General features: G+C 38.9%; 1 protein-coding gene across 1 annotated transcript in view; it reads right to left on the reverse strand.

The window, feature by feature from the left end:
* Positions 1–15,782, reverse strand: part of atp10d (ATPase phospholipid transporting 10D) — a 51,414-nt gene that overhangs the window by 10,182 nt on the left and 25,450 nt on the right. Inside the window, exons 6-14 of the mRNA XM_059352906.1 lie at positions 13,906–14,012; positions 8,872–9,003; positions 7,653–7,765; positions 5,280–5,532; positions 4,405–4,622; positions 3,664–3,855; positions 990–1,668; positions 779–885; positions 48–174 (exon numbers count right to left, since the gene is read on the reverse strand). Coding sequence (XP_059208889.1) covers positions 48–174; positions 779–885; positions 990–1,668; positions 3,664–3,855; positions 4,405–4,622; positions 5,280–5,532; positions 7,653–7,765; positions 8,872–9,003; positions 13,906–14,012 — 1,928 coding nt within the window. The remainder of the gene's footprint in view (positions 1–47; positions 175–778; positions 886–989; positions 1,669–3,663; positions 3,856–4,404; positions 4,623–5,279; positions 5,533–7,652; positions 7,766–8,871; positions 9,004–13,905; positions 14,013–15,782) is intronic.

The following is a 15,782-nucleotide window of genomic DNA, read 5'->3' on the forward strand; positions in this document are numbered from 1 at the left end:
TGCTTGCAGCTGAGACATACAGGTGGTCCATGTGTTGGCTGTCCTACCCAGCAGCGTGAGGTTGGTCTCCAGTCTCTGAGCCGACTCCAGCAGCAGCTCCTCTCTGTTCTCGATGCTGCTCTCTGCCAGCAGTTGGCCCTTCAGCCACACCTCATACTCCTCCTCTGCTACAACCTGCTCCGGACACACAACAAACTTTGTACAGGGCTGGATTCCATCATGACCACACTTGTCTATTTTAGCAGTGAATAGAACAGAAGATGTGAGTGCACACTGCTCATACAACTGCATGAGCCCAATTCATGAAGGAGACAGGAGGAAATAGACATGCCTGAAGAAAAATAAGAGTATGAGTGCACTAAGTTTGAACATTAGCTGTTGGAATAAAGATCCACGTGTGGCCCTCCAGCCAGCTGGCCCACAGGATACTGTTTTACTGTTAAAGGCTTTCTGTCCTGGTTGCCATCAGGTTATGTTCCTGCCCCAAGCTGTGATTCTACAATTCTACAATGTCATTTAGCAGATGCTTTTATCCAAAGCGACATACAAATGAGAGTAATACAACACAAGCACAGAATTACTTTTCTTTTAAGATCATTTCCCTCGGATTTACAGTTTTTATCTTGTTTTTAGACACACCTTTTTTGCAGTGCAAAAACTTGAACCCCCCAGGGCTTCAGAATCTAGGAAGTGATTTAGTTTAGAGCCACATGATTTTAAACAAAGTGTTATGAAAATGTGCATTTTTGATAATAATGTACAAAGCTGTGTTGTTTACCTTTTTAGCAATGCAGAGTGTGCGGAGGCCTTCTCTTGCATAGCCGTCTAAATGATGCTGGGTCTGTTCTCTGATGTGACTGTAGAGCTCCTGAGCCTGCTCTGCACCTGAACATTACACAATATGTCTCTACTCCAGTCAGGCACATTCAAAACTCTTCAGTCAGGGACAAATTCACTCACATTTTGTCCATGATTCTTCCGTTAATTACCTTTTGGTGCGTCAGTCAGGTCCATGATGACAGAGTCAGCTCCCTTGGTGTAGACCACCACCTGTCCTGTGAGCGGGTGGCGGACCACCACTGACATCTTCTTCCTGTTGGAGTCAAAGGGCAGAATGTGGAGAAGTGGGACAGCCAGAGAGCCGATTCCTGGCAGGTCCACCAGCAGGCTCTCTGCAGAGCGTCCCCTCAGGGTGCAGCGGTACGCCTGGGCAGCGTGGACCAGAGCCGCCTCGTCCGGACTCTCCGCCTCATACAGCAGCTCCTCTTCACTCTCACAGTCCACTTCTCTGCTCAGGTCCTCCACCTCCTGCCAGGCCCTCTCAGGGTTTGTCTTTACATCATTAGCTTGATCCTCTACCTCCATGTCCTCTGTGTGTCCTGCTTCTTCACCTCTGGAAGATAAGTCTAGGTTTCCCCTCAGGTTGCAGGTTTCCAGGCTGTTTTCTAGGCCTGGTTTTGAGCTATCTGCAGTACTGTTAGTGGGTGTGGAGAAGGTGAAAGAGCCGGTCTTCCCCCGGGCAAACAGCCTGCTGGTGAAGCTGTAGGGGCTGCCTTTGATCTGGGGAGGGGACAGGGTGGACAGAGCTGACAGAGGAGAGAAGCTGAAGCGCTGAAACATCAGCTTGATTTCTTCCAGAGACTTGAGAGGTGTTCGTGCTTCAGGCACCTGCAGATTAATACAAGTTCAGAAGGTTTTTGTTAAGACAGGGTTGTTTGAGCAGGAGTGTGTGTGTTCGTGTTGTGTGCGAGTGTGTGTGTGCAACCCTCTTTTCGTCAAAAGCATCAATTGAATCTGGTTTCTCCCCAAAAAAGGTGCAGCATAATAATTACTAAGCCAACACCTAATTAACCCATAAGAACCCACGGTGACACGTGTGTAACAAACACTTTAAATGTTCTATAATCTCCCATATACAGATTTATGCTTCACCTTAACTCATTAAATCCCTAAGCAAGACTGTTTATCGTGTCAAATGCCAAATTTGACCAGCGATGATATGTGTAGCCGCATTTCATCGCTCCAGCGCTGGTTGTCGAGGTGGTGTCCAGCAAACAACATGGGCTTCGTTTATCATTGGCAAACTTTCTGGAGGAGGCCTGGTCTTATTAGGAGAGATGGTGTTCATCCCACTTTGGATGGAGCCGCTCTCATATCTAGCAACCTGACCAAGTTTATTAGCGGTCCAAACCCGTGACAAGTCAGAGTTGAGACCAGGAGGCAGAGTCGCAGTGTAAAACACTTCTCTGTGCTTCCTTTAGAGCAGTCATCCACCCAAAACCCCATAGAGACTGTGTCTGTCCCCCGTCCTCCTAAAGCTAAGTTATTTAAACCAGGTTCTATCAGAAGAGGAGTTACCCAAAATAACCTGAAAAAAACTGAAACTTCAACTGCAAATAAACAAAAACCCAAAATAATTAAATGTGGACTCTTAAACATCTTATAATCTAAAGTTTTATTAGTAAATGAGTTAATATCAGATTTCAATATTGACTTACTTTGTCTAACTGAAACCTGGCTGCGTGATGAAGAATATGTTAGCCTAAATGAATCTACTCCTCCTAGTCATATTAATACTCATATTCCTCGTGGCACAGGCCGAGGAGGAGGAGTTGCAGCGATATATGAGTCTATATTTGACTCTATATGAGTCAATCCTTCTAATTACCCCAAAACCTAAATTAAACTATAACTCATTTGATATAATCCGCTATTATCCTTTATTGTTATTTATAAATAACTGTTTTTGTACTGTTCTGTAGTTTTTTTATTTTATTATATTTTACAGAACACATCTCCATGGTGAGTTATGCGCTGCTGCTTTTATGAAACTAAGTAGCGGCCAAATTCAGGATCAGTGAAATATTCAGTATTTGTAGCTTTTACTTGCTAAATCGTGGAGATTCAATCTGAAAGCATCTTCTTGTGTCAGAAAAAGGTGTGAAAGGAAGGACCCTACAAACAAACTGCGATAATGATGATGATGACCTAATCACCACAACAGTGTCACGTGTTGTTGTGATCGTCACATCTCCACTGAACGCACTAGTCAATACAATCAACGTAAACCAATGAAAAACCTGTAAAACTATAACCCAATATTCAAGGTGAAAATATAGTTCTGGAGAAGAGTGTTTTGGATGTGACATTGTAGTTTGTTTACTACCTCTCTGAGTGAGAAAGTGAACCAAAGATCAAGTCGAAGTTCCTTTTAGTTTTCTTTATTATCAGACATCAGAATACACTGCCTAGGTACAGCGGAGGAGAACTTGTCTAATCTCAAAGGCTGCTGAAAAAAAGGTCCTTCTCTAATCAAGCCTGAAGTCTCTCTGCCTTTTTCTGTCTTTGTCAGAACATTTAATTCAAATGTTCCAGCCTACACCCAAAGTATGGGCACATTTTCTGATGGGAATGAGCATGCTGCTAAGTCTACTTTTTAACCTTAAAAGGAATTCAACCTATACTGTTTATCTTTCTGCTTCCACAGCCTCCAATGTCTGACAAATCCCAGATCCTACAGTTCATTATTCTGGTTTAAAGCAGTTGTTACAGTTCTGTTCTGAACAAAAGGTCAGACTGGGGTTTCTTTAGTAAAGCAGAAGACTTACATTAAAAGTAACATAAAATATACTACAATGTGCTAGACAGATGTCATGTACTCACCACATGTCGGGGCTGGCTGGGGGAGGAGACCACCACACTGTTACAGATGGCCAGAGCCAGGAAGAAGTCTGTGATGTAGGTGAGCTCCAGGCTGGATGGGGTTCCAGAGGAGCCGTCACTCAGAGCAAGGTCTGGAGAGCAAAGCCGATTCAACTTCCTCACTAGGTCAGGGTCTGGCATCACCTCCTTGGCCTGGACAGAAAACAGGAGCAGCAGGAGTTATGAAGAAACTACAAGGAAAAACAAGACGTATTCTGAAGGACAGCAGAGCTCAAAGGTCAGAGGTCGAGGAGGAATTGGATTTCTGATCTGTTGCTTACATTGGCCAGCGAACTCTATGACCATGTTCAACTGCTATTTTAAGGCCTTTTCTTGCAATTTTGAACAAATGACACTTTGCAGGGCTCCAGACTAACTTTTTGCATTTATCTTGCCACCAACATTTCTAAGAGTGTGACTAATCATTTTTCTAGATCGCTCTGGTGCACCTGACGCTGCCCGGGTCAAAACATAAAATGTACTTCGCAAGCGCATCATCTCTCTGTGTTCTCCTACACTAACGGGTGTCCCTCAGAGCTTACAGTTGTGTGGTTGTGTGTGTGTGTGTGTGTGTGTGGTTCTGTGGTTCTGTGTGTGTGTGTGTGTGTCTGTGTGTGTATGTGTGTATGTGTGTGTGTGTGTGTGTGTGTGTGTCTGTCTGTGTGTGTGTATGTGTGTGTGTCTGTGTGTGTGTGATCCTACCACGCGGCTGCAGAAGGCGCTGGTCCTGGGCTGGCTGTGATTGGACGGCGGGTCGTCCTCGTCCTCTGACTCAGCAGTGAGTGTGTGCAGGGACACTGAGCTGTGTTTGCAGCTGAGAGAGCGACAGCTCAGAGATTTCCCGCTGCAGCCAGACTTGAGAGTGACGGAGCGAGCAGCCGCCTCACTCTTCTCCGCCTCGTACACCTCCAGCCTCCGAGCTGCCACACAGCATCAACAGTATCAGGATTAAAGCTGACATTTTATTTGTGCAACAGCCGAATCACGTGCCGTGTGTGAAACATGTTTCAGGTAAGTGACTTGACACCAACTTAAGAAACACTAATGCAGAATTCAGCACCAAATTAAATGCTCAACAAAAACTGCTTTACAGGAGGAGGATTTTAAACAGCTTTTTGTGTATTCAATTACTTTTCTTTTAGAAAACTCTTAGTTAATGTCTTACTGGTTGTATAATAAGGCCATGCAGAATAAGGCATTAATAACTACTTAATAATGACTGATTAAGAGCCAATAGGTTACTTATTTGCATGCTAATAAGCAACTAATTAATGTTGAATGTGAATGTGTGTTCCCTAATCTAAAGTTTTACATAAGAATGAGTTTCGTTATTACTTTAGTGCGATTATTTGACTTAATTTTAGTATTTGTTGATGCATTTTGAAGATCCTGAGCAGCACCTGGTGAATCTATTATGTAAAAGCCAAATTGTTACAATAAACTGCACGACACACTGTGCTGGGCTGGACAATGGACTTGTGTTTTCCTGCATAAATTTAATTTACTAGGTGTCTCAGTGGCTGTTGATAAATAGTCACTAAAGACATGTAAAGTAAATCTAAGTCATCTGTTCTTACCATTTTCCTCATGAGGATATTCAACCCCGTAGATACTGCAGCGACAGAACACCATCTTGTTCTCTGTCAGAGTTCCTGTCTTATCAGAGAACAGGTACTGGATCTGTCCAAGGTCCTCCGTGATGTTGAGGGCCCGACACTGAATCCTGGAGTCCAGCTGCTTGTTGTACAAGGCCAAGTCATTGTGGATGAAGTAAATCTGGCCCAGTTTCACAATCTCAATGGACACGTACAGAGAAATGGGGATCAGCACCTATTGGACGAAAAACCGGTTACATGCATGATGCATTTAAGGACACGACAAGCACTGTAAAAGAAACTGTAAAGCAATCAGAGATCCTTTGTAAATAACTATGGCCTGGCAACATTGTTCTATTTATCTCACCATTACTGTGATGGGTGATTAAACTCTTGTCATCATTTTCAAGAAGCTGACAGAGTCATAAAGTGTCTTGAAGTTTTCTTGAAGAAACGCAGCAACGTTTTTTTATGGTCAGCGCTCTGGCTGTTTGACCTCATTAGTGTACACAGCTGTCAATATGTAATACAAAATATCTAGTCAGTCTGAACAGCTGGTGAAATTTTGTAGTAGTGATCCAAACAACATGAGAGTGTCAAGCAAGGTTATAATAGTTTTGGATTTTTCATGAGCTTCAGTTTTCATTTCATTGTGAATTTTTGTTTTCAAATTTAGTTAGTTTTAATTAGTTTTGAGAGTGAGTTTGCTAGTTTTAGTTTAGTTTTTATTTTTTGAAAATGCTTAGTTTTTATTAGTTTGGGATTTTTAGGGCCGGGACTCGATTAAAAAAATTAATCTAATTAATTAGAGGCTTTGAAATCAATTAATCAAAATAAATCGCATTTTAATCACATATAAATATTTGACCTGAGAACAGTGAGAAGTAATTTTTTTCACATGGATTTTTAGTATACCATTGAATAATGACTGAATAAATAAGCTTAAGCAACAAAAATATTGTTTATTTTTGTTCAAGTCCAACAGACCAGTGCAATTTTTGCCATTAAGTGTAGCAATAGCATATTTAGATGCTAGCTGCTATATGTTTAGCATTGAGGTGATACTTGAGGCTGGATGTGTTGCAGTGATATGTGAATTCCTTGTTGCATAGCAACACAACCATGCTCTTATGGACGCTTCCATCCGTTGGTTTTTAGTAACTAAATGTCCCATCATCCACGGGGCCAACCAAAGCGTCTCATCAGTTCTTCCTTCATGTTCACTGGTTTGTTGTTGTCTCAACTCATCAACGCTAGTTGGTGCTCCAGTATAATCGGTCCTCCTGAAACTCATCCAATGAGAAACGTTCCGCCGTGCAAAAACAAGTGCGATTAAAATGCGTCAATTTTTTTTACGCGTTAATTTTTTTGTAATTAATTGATCTTAATTGACGCGTTAAAGTCCCTAGTTTTTTTTGTAATGATTTTGTGATGGGTGCCAGATTCAAAGAGGTCATAATACATTTTGCCTTTATTTCCTTTGGTTTATCCATCTCAGTCCCAATAAGGTTATTAACTCTTACAGTTCCAGGTGCTTTGAATGTTGGTTGGAGTGTAGACATCCCAGTCTCAGTAAACATATTTACCATGTGTTTCTGTATGTTCACTAACCAGCAGCTGTTTAGTTGGAGCTAAATAAATACATTCCATATCAGCCAAAAAGGATTATGCAGTGTTTCCCTACATGTATTCTGCAGCCGCTGCTGGATTTTCAGCGCCGTCGCAAAAGAATATGATTTGTAACATCATGGTTGGATTAAAGAATTTCACTTGCACACAGTGAAAACACAACATCCATAATTTACAGAGTGTTGCATCGGCGACACATTTACCATAATAACTAAACGGTTTGCGCTATCGGGAAAATTCCAATGTTTTCTGAGAGCTGAGAAGTTGCTCTTTACAGCCAACATGGAGTCATTACTGTAATTTCTCTCACTCTTCTCCTGGAAGCCACAAAGCAGGAATACACACACTCAGCAGTGGAGAATAGAAACACTGGATTATGAATGATAAAAGTTGACAAAGACGAAAACGAAGGACATTTTCACTATAATTTTAGTTTGTTTTAGTTAGTTTTGTAACCACACAATACAGTTTCAGTTAGTTATTGTTTAAAAAAAAAAAAAAAACTCTCCTTTTTATTTTTATTTCAGTTAACGAAAATATTATTTCAATTCTAGTTTCCTTTATTTTGTTATTTTTTATTAACTATATTAACCTTGGTGTCAAGTTGAGTTGTTTCCCACTCTTCTGATGTGGGAGTACTCTACTGAACAGATGGACCAGGCCAAAAGGAGTGCAAAAATGCAATTTATTGACACTGACTGGGAATGAAATGGTGAAAGTGAATACCTGCAGCACAATAATCATAGTCCAGAAGACGTAGAATCCAGCCAGGGCAGGAGACGTCTCCTTATCAACCAGAAAGATGGGGTCTTTGAGGTTCTTCAGCCAGAGGCCGTGACCTGAAACAAGACAGCAGCACAGCTCAATATTAAAGCCTCAGCCTCTGGAGGGTCACTGTCAGCGGGGCATTACACACTGCAACAAAGGTGTTTAGTCTAAAAACAAGATAAAAAAACTAAATCTGAGGGAAATGATCTTGCTGCATGGACAGATAATTTACCTTGAGAAGATTTCTTAAATTAAGATTATTAAATCTAGAAATAAGCATGTTGAACACTTCAAATAATAAATTTACCCTCTGGAGACCATCTATTTATTTAAAATACACGTTTTATTTACAGTAATAACTTTATTCAAATATGATATGTAGACAAGCTAAGAAAGCCAGTTGAAAGTTCAATCATAGGAGCTTTCACAGTGTAACATTTATGTTTCTAGAACATTCTTAAATTGTGAATTTTCTTTCTACAATGAAAACTATTACTATTTTTAATTTACATGCAAATAGACTGTTTTGTAGTTTTATTATTTATTATTTTTTCTGATGTTTTTGTGTGTATACATGGTAAAAAACTGGTACATTTCCATAGACACCTTTGTCTTTTGTTTGTATTTTCAGTTCCTGGCAGCTTTATATTTGTTAATTAAAATAAAATGTAAATTTTGACTGATAGCTAAGTTTGTGTGTAGAAAAAGGAGCCATGCATGTGATTTAAGGACAGACTGGAAGATGCTAACAGAGACAGAAATTAATGCAGAGGAAGTTGATAAATTTGAACCAAAATCTCCTGGACTTCAGAGGGTTAAAATAAGAAATTAACTCTTAAAACACTTCTAAAGCTAAAGGTTTTTTTTTTTTATCTTGGTAAGAAACAAATAATCATCAGGTCACTCTGCTCGGGCCAGTTCATCACTGCTGGCAGCTTTAATTCATCTGGTTTTAAGAGTTAATTTCTTATTTTAAGTGTTCAACATGCTTATTTCTAGATGTAATAATCTTAATTTAATACATCTTGTCAAGGTAAATTATCTGTCCATGCAGCAGGATCATTTCCCTAAGATTTACTGTTTTATCTGGTTTTTAGACACACATTTTTGCAGTGCAGTCATACGGCTGCTGTGTTGTGAAGTGAGAGTTGTGTTGTTGTGTTGTGTTGGTACACACCTATAGCAGCAGTCAGACACATGATGAAGAGCAGGAAGACACACCACAGGATGTCTGTGTTCAGATGCTTCTCCAGCCGGCTGCGCTTGTACCTCGGCCCACTGTTGTTCATCATGGCTTTAGTCTCATGACCTGAGTTCCACAGCAAGACAGGAGCAGACCACAGTCATGTTTAGTGATACAGACATCACACAATCAGGGTATCAGCAAAACTGGTACATTTGCAGGATTTTAATGTTGGCATCATAAACTAGGGCTGGGCGATATTTTTATCACAAAGTGAGATGTTCCGTCAAAGACAAAGCCAAATATGATATGTCACAAGTAGTTTTATTGAAACCGTTTATTTAAGTTAGTAGTTCTCAACCTTTTTAAGTTGCGACCCCCAATTTAACATGCATCTTGTCTCACTGAACACAATCTCACAGTTCAGATCATATAAACTCAGTTGATACGACGAATTTTGGACAAATAATGAAGCAGACAACAACTAAAACATCTCTCTGTCTGTGCATTTGTATATATATATATATATATATATATATATATATATATATATATATATATATATATATGTATATGTACGTATATATATATATGTTTATTTTTAAGTCCTTTGCTTTAAGTTTAAAGGTCCATTCTGACCTCCTGAGTGTGTAACAGTCAGCTTCAAGACAGAGACTCCTTGGGAAGTAAGAACTTGATACTTAAGGATTTGTCAGAAAAGACACAAAATGACCCAAAAAGAATCAAATTGACCGCAAAATGACACAAAATGATCAAAAAAAGACACAAAATGACCCAAAAAATAAATAAAATTAAGAAAAAAAGGAATCAAATTGACCACAAAATGACAAAAAATGACCACAAAGACACATATTGACCAAAAAAGACACAAAATGACCCCAAAAAGACACAAAATGTCCCAAAAAAGACACAAAATGATGAAAAAAAAGACACAAATTGAACACAAAATGATCAAAAAGACACAAAATTACCAAAAAAGAAACAAAATGACCAGAAAAGACACACATTGACCACAAAATGATAAAAAAAAAAAGACACAAAATGACCAGAAAAGACACAAAATGACCAAAAAAAGACATTAACTTGCATTGTAGCCAAATCCGTGTCAGTTTCACCGAAATTTGAGTGATTCCGTAGCTATTCCACAGATTCCTGTGAGACCAGGTTGCATGTGGAGAGTGTGCTCACCTTCCATCTTCCTGTCTGCTTTGGTTACTTAAGTTGTAAATGTAAAATCAAACTAAACAAAATTGTGTCGAGGGCAAGAAAAATAATGGGACAACCCCAAAGTCACTAACAGAAATTTACACAGAGAGGACAATGAGGAAGGCAGGAAAACCCTAACCAACCAGGTGGAGCTCCTGAAGTCTGGGAGACGTTAAAGGGTCCCACTAGCTAACGGAGCCTTTAAAAAATCTTTTATCCCCAACGCTACTCGCCTCCTCAACTCAACATAAGTGATGCACTAACTTTTAATTGTTTTTTCTTTTCTTTTTCTATGTTTTAACTGCATTCTCAACTGCTGTATGTTTTTAATGAAATTCTGTATCTTTACGGTGAGCCGAAGGCAAATTTCCACCATGGTGGATAATAAAGATTTATTGTATTGTATTGTATTGCATTGCATTGTATTGTATTGAATTGTATTGAATTGTATTGTATTGTATTGTATTGTATCTTATGGGTTTTTCTAGTTATTGAGACATTTCCTGGTTCCTCAAGGAAGGATCAGAGAATGACATGCCTGAATGAGTCATGTTTGGACTGTACACTGCTTTTTTTTTTAAATCTGAGGACAGAATGAGTACTGTACAAATACCTGCATACAGTTGGCTGGTGGTGGTGGGGCACACTCACCTGACTGGTTCCACTTGTATTATCTCTACCGAGAACAGACACAAAGCAGCTCATGTTCACTTACACTTTATCAGGCTACAGTACTTTTGAAACGGGCAGTCTCTGAAAACAGAGTGAAAAATATCTGCCAGGTGCTGTTTCTCTTGTATTATATAATTTCCCTTGTCAGTGTGACTGCTCCTGTAGTTTTCTTTCTTTCTTTTCTGCATATCATTTGCACTCTGCGCACTTTGCACTAAGTTGTATATAGTATAGTGTATATTGTTAAATGTCTTTTTCTATTAGATTGTTTATTTTTTTATCTTTATCTAAAGGGGAAATCATTTTGTGTGCAATTTGTGGTCGGCTGTAACAGAGAAATTTCCCCTAGTGGGATTAATAAAGTCGAATCTATCTATCTTATAAGTCTCTACTGAGGCTCCTTCAGTGTTGTTCTGATGGCTGTCTCTGTATTTGTATTTAATTGTATTAAATTCTTTATGATCACTGTGTTTAAATGTTGTAACTTGTCTCTTTTTATGCTGCTTTCTCGGCCAGGTCTCTCTTGGAAAAGATATTTTTTAATCTCAACAAGACTTTTACCTGGTTAAATAAAGGATATATGTATGTATATATATATATATATATATATATATATATATATATATATACATACATATACATATATATATACATATACATATATATAGCAGCATGGATTGTGTTTTACTTAAAAAACCAAAGTATTCTAGTTTACAGAAGGTCTACCTACCTATAGGCTACCTGAATTTATGAAATGTACTATATTTATAAATATGCTACCCTTAATGGCAAAAATTGCACTGGTCTGTTGGACTTGAACAAAAATAAACAATATTTTTGTTGCTTAAGCTTATGTATTCAGTCATTATTCAATGGTATACTAAAAATCCATGTGAAAAAAATTACTTCACACTGTTCTCAGGTCAAATATTTATATGCGATTAAATTCGATTAATTAATTACAAAGCCTCTAAGCAATTGGATTATTTTTTTTAATCGAGTCCCAGCCCTAATTATTATATTATTATCATACTGATTGATCAAATGTCATGGTGTCACACACATGACACAAGAAATCCATGTGGTTTTTATGAGCTCACAGAGAGACATGGGGACCAAATACGGTTCTTCGCCCAACAAAGGGTTAATGATATAATAAACCTAAAAGGAACAATAGTGCTCTGCACCACTCTGTGCTTGGACCCTGATAAGTACCTTTTAGATGAAATGAGTGAAGTAAAAGCACTGTCCTTCTGAGGCCAATCACAACGTGTGAAATGTGTTTCGGAGTGACAACAAAGCAGAAGTAAGAAAGCAGAAGTGAGAGCAGGCAGGAAGGAGCTGAGTGGATCAATACGCTGTGCGCAGCTCTACGAGTTTACCCATTTTAAATGGTAAAAAAAACAACCATATGTGGCATGTTAAGAGGGTCAAAAAGTAAACAAAAACCACAATCTAATGTAATATAGTATGGTCATACTTAAAAATAGTAATACATATGGAAGTGGTAATAAAGCATTGTGAGATCTGTGGCAAGACTCAATGTTGCTTCATTTTTATGTCTTCACGTCATGAAGAAGTAATGTGCAGGTGCTTTCATGGACTCCAGAGGGTTAATGCCATACAAAGATCCACAAATTCTGCTGCTCTGATTTAGTCCACGCCACAGTTTGATGGACAGCTTTCACAATTGCCGAATTAACTACACCAGAGTTCAATTTGAACTGAACTGTCACACCATAAAGGTTTTATCAGACTGAAGACAAAGCAGATATGAAGAAGGAAAGTGAGAGTTCATATAGGTATAGAAACAAGAGGAAAAGGAGAGAGAAGCAAAGCAGAAAAAAGTATCATTTATGAAAAACACAAACAGCCCAGAGGGAGACATTTGCACAAGTAATCTGATGAGATATTCACTTTGTGTTCCGTCTCAAAGCCACTTCAGAGGATGCCTACAGGACTTCTGACATGAAAATGTAGCTTATCTCTCAAATACTGTATTTCCTCAAATAGCAGCCGGGGCTTCTATTAATAAAAATCAGTTTGGGACCCTAATAATAGGGGCAGGCTATTATTTGAAGGAGGCTTTTATAAAAAAAAGAAAATTAGAGCAGCTCTGACCGGCACTTTTTAGAGTGTTTTACACAGCGCATTGTAGCCAGTTACCCGGATGTCGGCCATATTGGAAGTACTGGGATGTAAACAAACAATGAACAGCTGAATGTTCATTTGAAGCAGGATTTAAAATGTCTAAACTACTAAAAAGCCCAGAAGAACGTGTGTAAACGGCTGGACTTTACAGAGAATGACTAGGACAGCAGGAGAAACAACCATATTTACCTACAGTACTAACTCGTGGGGCCAAACTTCTAAATACAGAAATCTGTTACCGTCAAATGATGTTTCCTGAATGGTGTTCTCCGTAGCATCACCTCCTGGTTGGAGTTAGGATTTCAGTTTAAGGTTAGGCCTTGTAGAGAGAACTGTTTGGGGTTCAGGTAAACTTGGGCTCATGTTAACAACTTAAAGGAGGACTGGTTGGGGTCAGGGGTCAGGTTGGTGCAGGTTAAGGTAAGGGGTACACATATCGACGGGGGACAGACTTTAACACCGGTAAGACACCCGGTGTTGTAGAAAATCTTTAAAGAAAAACAACTGACGACCAGGTCGATTCGAATAGCAGCCTTGTGCGGGATTTATTTAGCAAGTATCAAAAAACAGATTCAGATGCCAAAGGTGTCAGACGAATCCAAAAGTCAGAACAACACTGAGATACAACACCCAGTTTCTCTCTTTTTACTTTGCAGGTTGGTGTGTCATTGTTTCTGTGTAACTAAGGTTCAACGTCCTGTAATTTCCTGTTATGAAAAACACTTGATATTAGAGCACACTTGGGATTTCCCAAATCCGAGCTGTTCATATCTCAATCAAGCAGACGTTTCCTGTAAAGAGACTGTGACTGCTGGTCAGATTTCTGTGTGTTTATCAAAACATATTTGATGCATATTTAAACCGCTAAATGTCTGATATTTAATACATCCTCAAATTAATTATACGACAGCCGGCCTCTTTTAGAGGCCGGCTGTCGTTTAAGTACTATGAATTTTCTAAGTGATGCTGTGCTCTTACCAGCATAGACCACGATGCCCACCACAGTCTCAGTGTTGCGGATGGTGCAGCTCCTCAGCAGGAGGTTGCTGTTATGGAGGCCAACACGAACCCCACTGGGGTGCTCCCTGTGGAACAACATGCACACATAACAGGCTCAGCTGCACAAATTAACCCAGTTGTACCCACTGACTAGTACAATCAGAAGACAGAGTGCGTTTTGAGGGTGTCTGAGGCTTTGAAGAAGAGCAGAACAAACTGTGTTTTATCTTCCACAAGCTTGTGATAACATCTCCTCTCACTTTCTAAAGGGATAACTGATGCAACCACATTGAGTCATTTGCAAAACATTAAATTCTGAGAAAGACTCTTATATCACTTCTGTATTTGTGACGAAGTGCTTAGTAGTAGTTAGTAGGGCTGGGCGATACGGACCAAAAGTCATATCGCGATATATTTAGGCTGAATATCAATATACGATATATATCCCGATATTTTTATTGCAAAGTGAGAGCAAATGTTCAGTCGAAGTTGTAGCCAAATATGACATGTCACAAGTAGTTTTATTGAAACCATTTATTTAAGTGAACATAAATACTGTATAACAACAGGAACAACTTTTTATATTATCAAAACTCCATAAAGTGCACATTTAAATAAAAAAAAAATCTTAAATAAAAATAGCCTATGAAATAAAATAGGCCAATCTTTTTCTGAAATAAATATATTTATATGAGAAAAGAATAAGGAACATTATAAAATAACTAAATATGACAAACCCTAGTAAGGGCAGCATTTATATAGAAAGAGAGAAAAAAAATTTAACAATATCAATATATATGATATGGTCTAATTCCATATCACATTTAAAAATATATCGATGTATTTTTTAAATCGATATATCGCCCAGCCCTAGTAGTCAGTAGTGAGAAATTATGTGATGTAGAACATTGCTTTGGTTGGAATGCCACAAAATGTCAGAGGACAAAAACAATTGCACAGAGCTAATGTATACACAGCACAGATGGCCGTACTGATCCCCTAGATCACTGGTTCCCAACCTTTTTCTGAGGGACCCACATTTTTACCATTGTAAACTTTGGCGACCCCCCCCATTGTCCATCGCCTCTATGAAGCTGAACTCAATGAGACTTTCATGGTACCCTCTCTTTTTCTTTTTGAGATATTCAGCATTTTCGTCTCCCTGAAGCTTCGCCATTTTTCCATTAGCTCTGCGTTTCTGTTGTTAGGTGAGGTTACCACTAGGTGAGGTTACCGCTAGGTGAGTTTACCGCTAGGTGAGGTTACCGCTAGGTGAGGTTACCACTAGGTAAGGTTACCACTAGGTGAGGTTACCGCTAGGTGAGGTTACCGCTAGGTGAGGTTACCTGTGTATACTGCAGGAGGGATATTACACGTCCTTATTCTCGTGATATAGCCTTTATTTTTAAACTTTTCTATAGTGATTTTTCTATTTAAATAAATGAATAAACATTTAACGTAGTCCTTATTTAGTTGTTTTTGTCCCACTAATGAATTAAATGCTGACTCGGTCGGGCCCCCCTGTTGGGAATCACTGCCCTATATCAGTCTCAAGGCACGGGGAACAGAAGTACATGAAATGTGTTTGATCAGTATGATGCCTGGTTCAGACTATTACCGTTTATCCACCAACTGTTTTACTGGGCTGGTGCTGGTGCTTGTTGGTTTAACTTAATGGTAGACTACATGTCTCTTTACAAATGTTGCTCCTGGCTTTGCGAACCTACATTGGCATCCAAACAAGACATGTTAAACAACACATCTGTGCTGCTGGTCTTGATCACTAAGTAATAATAATAATAAAAAATAACGAAACATAGAAACAAGCAAACAAAAAAAATAAAATAAAATAAAAT

This window comes from Centropristis striata, chromosome 16 (assembly GCF_030273125.1).
Source record: "Centropristis striata isolate RG_2023a ecotype Rhode Island chromosome 16, C.striata_1.0, whole genome shotgun sequence".
Classification (NCBI taxonomy): Eukaryota; Metazoa; Chordata; class Actinopteri; order Perciformes; family Serranidae; genus Centropristis; species Centropristis striata.